The 13,476-nt window shown below is 44.7% G+C and overlaps 1 protein-coding gene across 1 annotated transcript in view; it reads left to right on the top strand.

Moving 5' to 3' along the window:
• tulp4a (TUB like protein 4a) overlaps positions 1 to 13,476 on the top strand; it is a gene marked incomplete at its 5' end in the record, with an annotated part of 29,855 nt that overhangs the window by 9,260 nt on the left and 7,119 nt on the right. The window contains 10 exons of the mRNA XM_084559667.1: positions 4,813 to 4,941; positions 6,384 to 6,545; positions 6,998 to 7,178; positions 9,888 to 9,995; positions 10,115 to 10,281; positions 10,506 to 10,730; positions 10,835 to 11,069; positions 11,875 to 12,019; positions 13,026 to 13,170; positions 13,287 to 13,380. Coding sequence (XP_084415793.1) covers positions 4,813 to 4,941; positions 6,384 to 6,545; positions 6,998 to 7,178; positions 9,888 to 9,995; positions 10,115 to 10,281; positions 10,506 to 10,730; positions 10,835 to 11,069; positions 11,875 to 12,019; positions 13,026 to 13,170; positions 13,287 to 13,380 — 1,591 coding nt within the window. The remainder of the gene's footprint in view (positions 1 to 4,812; positions 4,942 to 6,383; positions 6,546 to 6,997; positions 7,179 to 9,887; positions 9,996 to 10,114; positions 10,282 to 10,505; positions 10,731 to 10,834; positions 11,070 to 11,874; positions 12,020 to 13,025; positions 13,171 to 13,286; positions 13,381 to 13,476) is intronic.

Here is a 13,476-nt window from a genome sequence, read left to right as displayed (position 1 = left end):
GCATCCAACTTTACAGTATTGAACTTTAACCTATGACGGGTAAATATGCTGTCAACATTTTGAGACTTTAAGACTAAAGTAATGGTTCTGTTATTACATTTATTAGCTTATTTCAGATTTAAACCTTTGGCTTTTGTCTTCAGTGTTGTCGTTTTGCTCATGACTGCACCACTACGACGCTGCACTGTCACACTGTCCTCTCATCTTTGCTGACTCCACTGCGAACCAAAGCTGCCCCTTGACTTGATTTGATTTGGTCTTCTCAGTAGAAATGCCGGGGTCACCTCAGCTTCCCCTTTCTAAAAACCGTGTCCAAACAGAAGGTGTACCGTGAGCAGCACGTTAGCGGAGCGGCGGCGGCAGCAGCAGCAGCTCCGGTGTACCATCTGTGTCTGCACAGGAGGGCGATCAGGCGCAATATGAAGCAGTTGGGGAAAACCCAACACACAATCACTGCAGTTATATGTGTGCGTAATACAAACAAAGCATCACAACAGCGCCGCAACTATTACATTACGCTACGGCGTTTAATTTGTGTTATTCAATCGTCCCTCTCACGTGATTGTTATGGAACAAACACGCTCCTGCTCTAATCCATGCATCTGTCTACACACACAGGCAGCGAAAAACAGCTTGTGTTTTCTGAAAGGCAGATCTACGTTTCTGCATCTTACACCTCGAAATGCAGTGACTACATTAGGCTATAAGCACCTCTAAAACGCATGACACCTACATCTTAAGCTCTAGTAAGAGGCCAGAGCTGGAATGACATCAACAAGGCACTGCAGGCGTAAAGATGGTGCCAAGTTCCCAAGCAAAAGTTGTCAATGGCGGCGTTTTTTCATTCTTTAATTTGATCGGTTCCACTAAGCAACATATGATGATTAATTAAAGTCTGCGTTTGTTCTTGCGCCCTTTTCCGCCTGTGAGCTCTTTGACCTCTCGTTGTCTGGTGGCTTCTCACTCTTATCCGGTCTCTCTCTCTCTCCATGTGACGTCTGATCTTCCCTGATTGCTGCATCACAGTGAGGTGCTCAGCTGCCCCCCGTGCGGGATGTCTGACCAGCTCACACTAATCCTCCACGCTGGGCTAAATTTACAGACATACACAGTTTATTCTCACCTCTGTGCTGCTGCGGTTAAGTGTGCGCGCACGTGAGACACGTCATTGTGTAAACCTTAATGCTGAGTGATTCTTTTATTTAGAAAGATGCAAACTGGAGCTCATGTGGCATCGATCTAATATCTAATAACTCACATCTCGGCTAGTTAGAACTGAATCATATTGCATAAAGCCAACCGGAAAAATCCATTTTAATCCCCAGAGGTTGCAGACAGTGAGTGGATGGACTAACACAACATATTATCTGTGTTCCCCCCTATGAGATACCTTGTGCGTGGAAAAAAAAAAAACGTGTTATCTTTGACAACACTGCTGCAAAGTCCTGTTAGCTTTGCACCCATTGAGCGTTGCTGCATGAGTGATCGCTGTGCGTGGATGATAAATGGCAGTTTGTTTTTTAATGGTCCATCAATACGGTCTGCTCAGAATGACTTGGCTGCTGACCTGCAACCGGCCCCGGTTTCTTTCACTGATCGCACGTAGAATAACATTGGTGTATATTCCACATTGAGTGGTGAGGAGCTGAGGAGCGGGGTCTTCTGTGCGTTCGTTATGCTTGAGGGCTCGATAAAATAGTACAAAGCCCATTTAAACAAAAGATAGTGGCACATGTCGTCCAGTAGATATAGCAGGAAGTTTCTCTTTTATCAGCGTCGTCACAGAGGACAATTTAAACCGTTCCCTCACATCTCTACTTCTATTTTAACTGGAGATTTATCTGCTTAATATTTTATCAAACCGATTTTTCCATACCCCCAATAGAATTTGAAACTAGGGCTGCAACTAACGATTATTTTAATAATCGATTAATCTGTCGATTGTTTTTTCGATTAATCGATGAATCGGACAAAAAAAAAACATTCATTTCCAACCCTTTATTCAAAAACAGAGCTGACAGAGAAGAAAGTGCTAAACAGGTTGCTCCTTGAACATCTCTGAGCTGTTAAAGCTATTTAAAAAACAAAAACAAATGGACTAACACAAAGAACATACACGTCACTTTATGATGATGAAGCAGCAGAATCGGTAGAGTCTGCAGTTCGCCTCATAAAGCCCAAATTATGCTTCCGTGTTGACACAGCGCGAGGGGGCGTACGGACCTATTGCGGACCTATTGCGTCCTTGCGGACCCCCGTACGTCCTACGCAAGGGCCAGACGTGCACTTCCCAAAAATCCTCGGCGCGCGTCGAGGCGACGCAGCAGCGACGCAGCAGCAACGCAGCGGCATTGGCTGTGATTGGTCCGCTAACTACATCCGCTGGAGACCGCTTTTCCGGTTTCCACTCATAAACATCATTGTCTCCTTTGTCTCCTTTGTCGTGCCCTAATTTGCAATATAAGTATTTCTTCCTCTGCTTGAATAATTTGGAGCTCCAACGCCAGTCTCTCTGTCTCGGTGTCCATCGTTCACTGTGACTACAACAAAAGCCGGAAGGTAAATAACTATACGAGGCGAGATACGTCACAAGAGTCTCGGTCGGTCGGTCACAAAAAATCATAGCGCCCTCTACCGGTGTGGCATGCATTTCGACACGTAAACCCCACGCAGAACCATCACGGTCTCACGACTGCGTCCAAGCAACTGCGTGGCCATTGCGTGGCCATTGCGTGACCATTGCGTGATCACTACGCGGAAGCATAATCAAGCCTTAAGGATTGTTCAGCACACGTTTCAGCTAATCATATCGCTAAGAAACGTTACGTGACGAATAAAATCTCCCCGCTTCGCCTGCGCCGTACGACCGTACCGTACCCGGTGCAGCAACACATTACAAACCAGGCTGAACACTGGATTCCACTTCCAGGTCTCATTTGTAATTTAAATTTCGGCGTACTGCACCTTGGATGACTTAGGTTGGACTGATTTCTCCGCCATGTTTCATTACAACGTTAGGGTCTCTCTAATAATAATAATAATAATCGTCCGACACAACGAATCGATAATGAAATTCGTTGCCGAATCATCGGCATTAAATCATCGAATTTTATCGATTTTATCGATTCGTTGTTGCAGCCCTATTTGAAACTGAAACAGTTTTGCAGAACTATGCTCCAAAGGGTGCTTAAATGTCTCTCTATGTAAAACAATTCTTAATTGAGATGGTTTTCCTGTATTCAGGTGGTATAATCATTTGGCTGTAATATTGTCTTCACAGAAGAGTATAAATTGTGTTGTGAACTCAATTAATGGATCTTATTTAACGGCTGTATTGGACTGAGTGTGTTGCACTGTGAGGTAAAGGAGGAGATGTTGTTGTTGTCTGGAAGGAAAAAACAAAATCCGTCTCTCTGACTCTTATCGGACTTGCACTCAAAGTGTAAGCCCCAGTAAAACCTGTGTTGTGCATTTGAGCGTGTACATCCCACGTGCTTCACTCAGCGAGAGCAGAGCTGCTCCCTTCTTAGGATTATTACTCTGGGAATAGGCTGAGTCACGCTACAGAAGACCAGACTGATAGAGACACAGAGAGAGAGAGAGAGAGAGAGGAGGGCACTGAATGGAGATTGAAATGGGTGCCTTTAAGATGCGTGACAGTGACAAAGAACCATGTTGTAAACAATCTAATCCATGATGTCCGCTGCAGTGGTAGCGGCTGTACATTTAACTAAAGGACTGTTCTTTAAAGCACAACATGGTATTTTTTCATAGGGACGTTAATGCCTCATCCCTTCTCTTATTTCCTTCTCTTATTATAATTTTCAGTCTGACAGTTTCAGTTTAACAAGATGTAATAGACAAATAAGTGTGCATTTAAATAGCGTCTTACGTTTCAGGAAGAAAACTCTGGGTTTCTGTGTTTGAGCAGACAACGCCCAGATGGTGGTTTAATTGAATCTCATTGTCTGTAATATTTAGAATATTAGTAGCTCCTTGGTGACATTTTCAGAATGAGGTTAACCCACTTGGTGATTTATTTCCATCTAGCTTGAATCTAAATTTAACTCAATGAAATGTGGGACCTTGCATTTCACTTTTTCCGTGTCAGTGGATGAGATGAGAGTTTTGGCGTCTTGATTATTAAGGACTCTCTCTGTTATTGATCATGTCACATTTTGTGTTGTAGGTAAGAGGACACAAAGCTGCGTCAGCGAGGTCACCGCTGAAATTCCTTGATTGCCACACAAAATAATCAGGAATTAGTTCGTAGGCATGACATTATGCCTCATATTGTGTAGGTCTCCCTTGTGCCTCCAGTACAGTTGTGACTCATCAGAGAATGGACATGGGTCTTCTGAGGGTGTCCTGTGGTGTCTGGCAACAGAGTGTTATTAGTGGGGGCCTTTGGGTCCTATGTGTTGAGGGGAGGGGCCTCTGTGGATCATCCCACAGATACTTGATCAGTTTGGGATCTAGTGAATTTGGATGTTTTTGAGTTGTTCCTAAAGCGTTTTTGTGTGTGTGCCTGTGTCGGGCTGCGTCCTGCTGGGGATGACTGCTGCCATCAAGGGGTGGGGGTGCCTGGTCTGGTCTAGGTGGGTTCTACATGTCTGAGTAACATCCACACGAATGAATCCCAGGTCCAAAGGTTTCCCAGCAGAACACTGTATTGTCACAAGACGATCAATGTTATTCACTTCTCCTGTCAGTGGTTTTAATGTTGTGGCTGATTGATTGGTGTAAATGCCTGAAGTAGGTTTTGTTCCCTTTTTTTTTCCCCCTTTTTTAACGATTGTGTTCCTTTTTAAGGTGGTGTTGGTGCGGTGGAACGAGCCTTTCCAGAAGCTGGCCACCTGTGACACAGATGGAGGGATATTTGTTTGGATCCAGTACGAGGGCCGCTGGTCTGTGGAGCTGGTCAATGACCGTGGAGCTCAGGTAAGAGACCGAAACTGGAACTAAATCAGTAATTAAGTTCATTTTTACAGAGATAAAATCAGTTTTCCACGCGTAAATGCTTAGTGGAAGCACAGTATATAACAATGTTAGGAGCAAAACAAGCAGCAGTAACAAGAAATATTTAGACAGGCTTGTTAGCTACAAAAAGTGAGCCATGAATATAATGACATCTCAGTTTTTAACCCCAAAAAATCCCAGTTGGGGGGAAAAAAACTCAGCCTTTCACTTACTGATTTAAATAATAACTGCCCAGCAAACATGGACGATGGGGCCTGATTGATTAGTCACTGTCGTCTGTTGAGCTGACGCATCCTGACAATGCTGAATCTTTTTTGTGATCAATTTAGTTAATAGATGACAGTCTAAACAATTAGCCTCACTCTTTGAGTCCAAATAAAAGTGTGAGCAGAGGCAGTCATTATTTGAGCTGAGGGAGATCCTTTCACTATTAGCAGTCTGTGGGACACCGTGTTTATTAATTCAGACTCATCCGGCATATTCCAACATCACAGGGGAGTTTTAATAAAGGACGTAGTAGAGGTTGTGCTCTTCTTAACACCTTAAGTTAAAATGTCCGTCCTTGCCATGATATAGTCTATACTAATTAACCTGAAAGAGTTGAATATAAATAAGCACAGTTTAGATTTAGGGTCTTTACTTTGTGGCTTCAAGTAATATTTATTTAATATATTGTGATGTTGTAGCCTGACGAGCCAGACCCACATTAAATGTAGGGTCTGGGCACTCTCCATAGATTCTCCTAATAGATATTAAATAGTTCTTGTTGCATCCTGTTTTTTTTTGTTATGAGTTCGCCTACAGGTTGAGTTTCTCCTCCATTAATAATTTTTAAGCTGTGGATCAAACTTTTGCCGTATCCAGTTGGCAAAACTCCAAATACATCCTTCTTTTGTAAGAACGACCTCCGTGCAGTTTCTTGTTCTTTTCTCAGAGAAAAGCTTAACTTCAAGTCTTTCAGAGTGGCGGCCAAAGCCGACTCGAAAGAAAGTTGTTCGCTAGCAGCAGCCGTCGCTCTGGTAGTTCTAGCAGGATGGGGAATTCACGCGTAATTCACGGAACTTATGGTCGCAGGTCAGTCGCCATCATGTTAAGCCCGCTCACCGACTCGTGATTGGCCCGGTACATCTTGGATTTTTCGAAATCTCAAGTCAACGGAGAGTAACTAGACTGCCCCTGGAAGCAAATGTAATTTGCTGCTGCTAGGGGCGCGTCTAGATTCTAGGCTAGTGATTTTGCCTTTAAAAGAGAAACTTCCCAGTAAATGTGTACATTCAATTGTCAAAGCACGTAGATAATCACTTTTACACCATTTATGACAAAGAACAGCAACACGTCCTCACATTTATGAACATAGTATATCTAGGCTGGTATGTCATTATTACATTTCTTGTCCTGTGCAGGTGAGTGACTTCACCTGGTCCCACGACGGCACTCAGGCTCTTATATCCTACCGTGATGGCTTCGTCTTGGTGGGCTCCGTCAGCGGGCAGAGACACTGGTCCTCCGAGATCAACCTGGAGAGCCAGATCACCTGTGGTATCTGGACTCCCGATGACCAGCAGGTAACAAGCACACACACACATCAGATTCTGACGTTTATACCCCAGCACTAGTCCAGCCTTTCAATGCTAATAGAAACTTTAGGCTTTTGTTTGCCGCTTTGAGTGAGAGGAATTGTCATCCAGAAGACAGAGGCAGGCCTCCAGCTGAGGCTGCCGCTGCTCGTCTGTGAGTGACAGCAAGCATTCGCCGTCTTGAATGTGTTTTGTTTTTGCTTCTGTACTCTTTAAATTGTCAGCTTCAGGTTGGATATCATCAGACTTTCCGTTTGTGTATGCGTCTCTGTCCTTCCTCATCACCTTCAACCCGTTTATGTCTGTCTCCCAAGCTTTTTTCTTTGTGAAAAGCATTTCTCTTGCTTTTCTTCGCTTGCTGCCATCTCCTCTATTCCTAAATCTTTGTTTGTATTTTCCTCCTACTTCTTCCTATTCAACCTTTGCTGTTTCTTCCCCAGGTGTTGTTCGGCACTGCAGACGGACAGGTCATAGTGATGGACTGCCATGGGCGCATGCTGGCGCACATACTGCTGCACGAGTCGGACGGTATTGTCAGCATGTCCTGGAACTACCCTAGTTTCCTGGTGGAGGACAGCAGTGAGAGCGACACCGACTCTGACGACTACTCCCCGCCACAAGGTGTGTGCTGCTCAGGGTTTGTTATATGAACTGAAAGCTCTGAGCTGTGACCTAATTTAGGCCCCTCACCTTCAGTCTCTTTGGGGGGAACGTCCCTGGTTCGTTTCACACTTTTCTTTCTAACCCATATTTCTGGTGCACTGAGGAACCCAGAGACATGAAACAATCCTGGGTTAAAAGAGTTGCGTTGGAAGGGTATCTGCCTTGTTAAACAGGACAATGAATATTTCAGTGCAAGCAATTTTTGGTAGGTTTACGTAGCAATAACGAATATTCACTCCTGCATTAAATCCTAGCTCCCTGAAGGTGTTCAGCGTCAGTTTAAAATAAACGCGAGAGATATTGATTCAGCTGTGATATTTATTTAGGAGGCTGTGGTTTTTAGTAGGAGCTGGGCGATAAAACGATAACGATATATATCGCGATAGACACGTGATCGATATCAATAGAAAATACGTTCGATTGAATGTTCGATAATTTCACTCGAACTCCGTTAGAAAAAGAACAGGAAGAAAACCCCGAGCCAGAACTGCAAGGCATTCTGGGGGATGTAGGCAGAGGACGGGCTTTAGCCTCTCGACCTATCACAGCCCAGCTAAACCAGGTTGGTGGCATCAACAACAACAACAACAAAAAAAAAAAAGAACGGCGTGGAGTTAAAGGAGAATATGAGTACGACAGCGCGAGAGGAAATTGTAGATAAGAAAGGGGAAGGTCACGTCACCAGTTTGGCAATATTTTGGTTATTTTAAGTCAGACAAGAGTCAGACCGATGTTGTCTGCTGACTTATTAATTGGCTCTTGTCTCTTGATTAGTAGTGTAAGAGTCGGTTAAGTTTCGTTTATCTGCGTATTGTGCTTAAGTGAGTGAGTTGTCTGAGTGCCTTAGTTTGCCGGTTATATGAGCCGAATCTTTTCCTACAAAATGATCGTACAGTTGGATTGCCACCGTTCTTATAGCCTGACGTAGCCATACTCAATTCTAGTCAGAATGTGAGTCTGGTACCGCTCCACTGGGCTGTGATTATGGGGCGTGTTTCAACCGAACCAGAAAAAAAAATGCCTCTGCACTCAATTGGATAGACCTATAACCAATCAGAGCAACGGAGTGTGTGACGTATGTTAAGCGACGCATAGTTGTCAACAGAACTCAACTGCACGCACGCTGGAAGAAGTAGAAGAAGAAGAAGAAGAAGAAGATGAATGTAAACGATTTTTGCCGGTGTTGTAAAAATAATTTAAGGATACACGGAGTACTTACCAACACGGCCATCATTTTTGAGATAAATATTGAAGGTGAATGCGTACACGAACAAGTTCTCAGTTTAGGATTACATCTCCACAAAACAGCAAACAAATCGTGTCGCATTTGTCGGTCCTGTCAGTCCTTAATAACACGGTTGGGACCGCGACATGCCCGTGTTTAAAAAATGGCCAGCTGATAAATTAAACTTTTGCCGAATCCCGTAGGAAGGACGGCAGAAACATCTTTCCGATTAACAAATGCCTTGATCGCATTTATCTGTTCCTCTTTTAAAATGAATCCGCTGTCGATATGTTCTAGAACAGAGTCGATGGCAGAATCTACACATCTCAGTTCTCCAGCGGCAGCCATCTTTGTTGTAAACAAATGCAACCCAAGCGCTCTTTGGTGACGTGATTACGTTACTGTTGATCATCTGTCCATCATCGTATAAAGCCCGCCCTGAGAATCTGATTGGTACGAACAGCTCCTGTTCGAGCATAATTGCGCCTCAACGGAGCAACGCCAGACCGAACTTCCAGACCTCAAATGTTGTGGGCGGGACTAAGTTCGGCTGGCACCCAGGCTACCGTTCTTACATAGTTTCAACCCTCTAGTATCCAAATGCAGTCGTTTTCGCTGGTGATATTTTGGCAAGTGAGTGTAGTTGCCTCTAGTTTGCCATTCACCCCCTACACCCACCCTCTTCTTGCTGCTTTCACTGCGTACACCAGCCCCCCCGTAAAAGACTCATTTTATTGGTTCCTGTTTGGTTTCTTCTTGCCTCCTTGTTCTCTTAAGCTTAATTACTCCCAGTTGCTAAGGCTGTAGTAGTAGTAGTGAGGGACTGTCTTCCTCCTGCTATAATACCGCCCCCTCCCCTCCCCTCCCCTTCACCACAGGCCAAGCGGTAAAGCTGAAAAGTGCTTGCCTTAGCTGGAACACTGATTATGCTCTAACTCACTAATTAAACCAGTCAATATGAAATTGATTGGCCCCCGATAGAAATTATCTCTCATGTCGACAACCCGACTGAGACACCAGGCTCTTCCTTCTTTGCCTGCCACGTCTCTTTGCTCGTGATGTACGATGATGGCCCATTATCGCTGCACCGCACAGCGCAACACAACACACTGCATTTAATGCGGCGTCGTATATCAGGTTTAATGCAACAACCCCTCGTAAAACGTCTTCCTGTAAGGATGTAGTAACTTTTATTGGGCCGAAAATAAACAGCAAACGTACATATTTTATTTGTGTTGGTATTACAGGTCAGTGTAGTGAGAGCGTAGACTTCTTCTGCTTGATACAAACTCCTCTGCATCAGTTCCACGTTGTTTAAACAAGCAAGCTGTAATTCTCTTCATGTGTTCGACTTTTCAACTTCTGACACAATTTAAATGTATTAAACTACCCTCTCCTGCGTTGTCTTAATACGTTTTGTGTTGGCCTTTCTCTCCGCCCAGTGCACAGCCAGAAACCGCTGCTGACGGTCAGCTTCACCTCTGGAGACATCAGCCTGATGAACAACTACGACGACCTTTCCCCCACCCTCATCCGCACTGGTCTGAAAGGTGTGTGGGCGTCTCATCGTTAATCTCATTAGCAGCCCGGTGCTCTAACGTCTTCGCCTCTCTCATTTTCCTTCGCTCGCTCACTCACTTCTTCATCTTTTTCCTGTGGTGTTTTCCAGATGTGGTGGTCCAGTGGTGTTCGCAGGGGGATCTACTCGCTGTGGCAGGGATGGAGAGAACGCTCCTCTCCCCCGATACCACCTGTCCGCCACTCATCAGGAACGCCGTTGTCAAGTTCTACAACGTTCGGGGCGAGCACATCTACACACTGGATACACCAGCACAGGTGATGAACTGCTGCAGCTACAAGAGGGAAAACTGGTTTAATAAGTGCTCACAAGTTAGATTAATTATGGTTATTATCAAGTTTTCCTCAGTTAATGTTGCCTTGCTTTAGTTAATCTGCCTCAAGTAATTTAATCTCATGTAAATAATGAAATTGTGACCTTCCCATTTGTGTATCTTGGAGCCTGCTCTCTCCAACGTGTCTTCTTCTTCTTTACACTGCAGCGCCCCATCACCACGCTCTGCTGGGGTCACAGGGACTCTCGTCTGTTCTTGGCTTCGGGCCCGGCGCTCTACGTCGTGCGGGTGGACCACCGCGTCGCCACCCTGCAGCTGCTCTGTCAGCAGGGCATCGCCACAGCAGTGAAGGAGGAGAAAGATGTCGCCAAACTCACCATGCCTTCGCGCCTCTGTTCTTACGTCACTGCCGCTTTTGTCCCCACCATCAAGGTAACTCGGAGCGGGAGTGATGACGTTCTGAAAACAACAAACTTTCTGGGGTTTTTTTTTGTCATGAGAAGTTACTAAACTTAACTACGACTTTTCATTTCCAGCCCCCCATCCCCGACCCCAACAACATGCGTGATTTTGTGAGCTACCCGACGTCTGGGAACGAGCGTCTGCACTGCACCATGAAGCGTACGGAGGACAATCCTGAGGTGGGGGGACCCTGCTACACTCTGTATCTGGAGTACCTGGGAGGCCTGGTGCCTATCCTCAAGGGGCGGCGGATAAGTAAACTGCGCCCTGAGTTTGTCATTATGGACCCCAAGACTGACGGGAAGACAGGTGGGAATGAGTTTCTTTCATCCTTAAAAAAATAAGAGCTAGAAGAGCTAATAATACGAAGCTCTGGATTCAAACATGTACAAATACTCTTGACATTCATGTTCTTGTTAAATGAGCCATTACTGCCCCCTGTCTAACAGACGTGGACTTTCATGGTTGTCCAAAAGACTAAACTATATTGAATTTCTTGTTTTTCGCTTTCATTTTAAATTTAAACGGGCAGCTCATCTCCACTGATAAATAATGAATCTAAATGCGGTTCATTTGAGACACATCCTCTAGTAGTTGTCCTCAGTTTCTTGAGTTGGCACTCAGAGTGTATGAGAGTATGTTTTAGTCACATGAGCGTGAGTGGGCCCATGTTAATTAAAAGCTGCTTAATGGAGGCTTTGATGGCCTCTAGGTTCCTCATAAATCAACCTTCTCCCTCCACACGCGCCGTGATAAATGAAGCCAGCCATGAAATGGTTCCAGCCCATTCACACTTTAATACCCATCAAATAAATTAGCTCGAGCCCAAACTGGAGCAACAGCAGTAGCTTAAAAGGCTGATGAGTGAGGAAGAGGAGCGGAGTTAAAACCACAAAAACAATGATTTGGACTGAATGGTTTAAATGTTTTTTTTTGGTGGAACGTGGCTCTAGCAGCATCATGTTTTGTTAAACATGTCACCAGGCTGTTAAAGCAGATTTCAAAATGTCTCCTGGACGGCCAAGATAATCATCAGAGATAGAAGTTACCTCCTTACCAAATGATGCCACATTTGTGTTAAGAAACTCTTTCTCTCTTCGCATGTCTCCTCCAGACGAGATATACGGCAACAGCCTGATATCTGCCATGATCGACAGCTGCAACTGCTCCGACTCGAGTGACATCGAGCTGAGCGACGACTGGGTTGGGAAGAAGTCTCCGAAGATATCCAGGGGTAGCAAATCCCCCAAGCTGCCCAGGTAACTAGACTCGCGATCTGTGCCGCACAGTTGTTCTTACACTTAAATGTCTGACCCATCCACAGCAGGTCTTTGGTCACAGCAGTTCCCACTACGTTAGTGGGAGTCAAGGGGTTTTTAGCATTTAGACTTTTTGAAAAAAACATTAATTGCCCACATACATTTCAGTAATTTAAAGTTAGAGTGAGGTTTATTTGTTCATTAAAGGGCCACGTTTATTAGCCTGGTCGTCACCATCCTACGTTTCCGCCCAGAATTTGATTTCGGTCTCGCACGGAGTCTGGCCAAATTGCAGCTGCCAATCAGCGAACAGTTGAGTGATGACGCGGAACTCGCCTGCCGAGTTGCTTGTAGTCCAGCGAAGCTTGTAGTTCAACAGCATAGCAACAATGGCGACGGAGGAAGAGACGCTAGAAGCCATCCGCGAAGTTGTCTCAACTCTCGAGAGCATCACGGAATTAAAACCAGAACAAGAGGCTTGTCTTGTCAGTTTTATAAATGGCAAGGACGTCGTAGCTCTCCTTCCAACTGGCTTTGGGAAAAGTTTGATTTATTTAACTGGAAGCGGAAGTGGTAAGCGTAAGAGCCTGAACTCCGGCGCACAATATACGTCATTACCAAACGTTGCTGATTGGTTAAGGGAACGCCAATGATTTTAAACCTCAAAATAAGCATCCGCCCATTACGGAGACAGATTCCTATTACATTGGGCCAGACTAACGTGCCAGACCGGGGTAAACGTAGGATGGTAACGACCAGGCTACACGTTTATGCCCTAAAGCTTAATTTTAATTGTGTATTGTATCTCAGGAGTAAAATTTGTAAATATTGTGGCATCCCAGTGGTAATAATCCCTTTCCTGTTTACATCGCTACACTAACCCTTTTCTTACATGATGACTTTCAGTGGAAGGCTATTTGATCACTTTGTGTTTCACTGCATGCCTAAACCCTCTTCTTATTTGCTACCCTTTCTGTAGAGACTTAGTTTGTCCCTTTACCAACAGGATCAACATCGATCCCAGAAAATCGCCCAAACTGTCCCGCGCCACGCAGGAGATCTCCAGGTCGCCGCGGCTACCCATACGGAAACCCTCGATTGGGTCACCCAGTCTAACACGGAGGGAATTTCCTCTAGATGACATCGCTCAGGTAGATGAATGTCATTTTAGCTGAGTGAGAAGATCAGTGGAGATTTGTCACTTTGCCTGTGTTTCCAGGGCCATGTTTTGTATTTTTAATTGCGTATTTTTCTTCCTGTCCTGTAGCAAAATTACCTCGCTCAGGTTACATCTAATATTTGGGGAACAAAGTTCAAGATAGTGGGGCTGGCCACGTTCTTGCCAGCCAATCTCGGTGCAGGTAACCAATCAAAACTTTTGTTTTTGGCAAATTAAACAGTATTATCTGTTGTTAGTGTTTTGTTTTTAATTTTTTTAATTTTTACCATATCCCTTT

This window comes from Chelon labrosus (assembly GCF_963514085.1).
Source record: "Chelon labrosus genome assembly, chromosome: 14".
Classification (NCBI taxonomy): domain Eukaryota; kingdom Metazoa; phylum Chordata; class Actinopteri; order Mugiliformes; family Mugilidae; genus Chelon; species Chelon labrosus.
The sequence above is the reverse complement of the archived record's forward strand: the minus strand, read 5'-3'. Positions and strand labels throughout refer to the sequence as shown.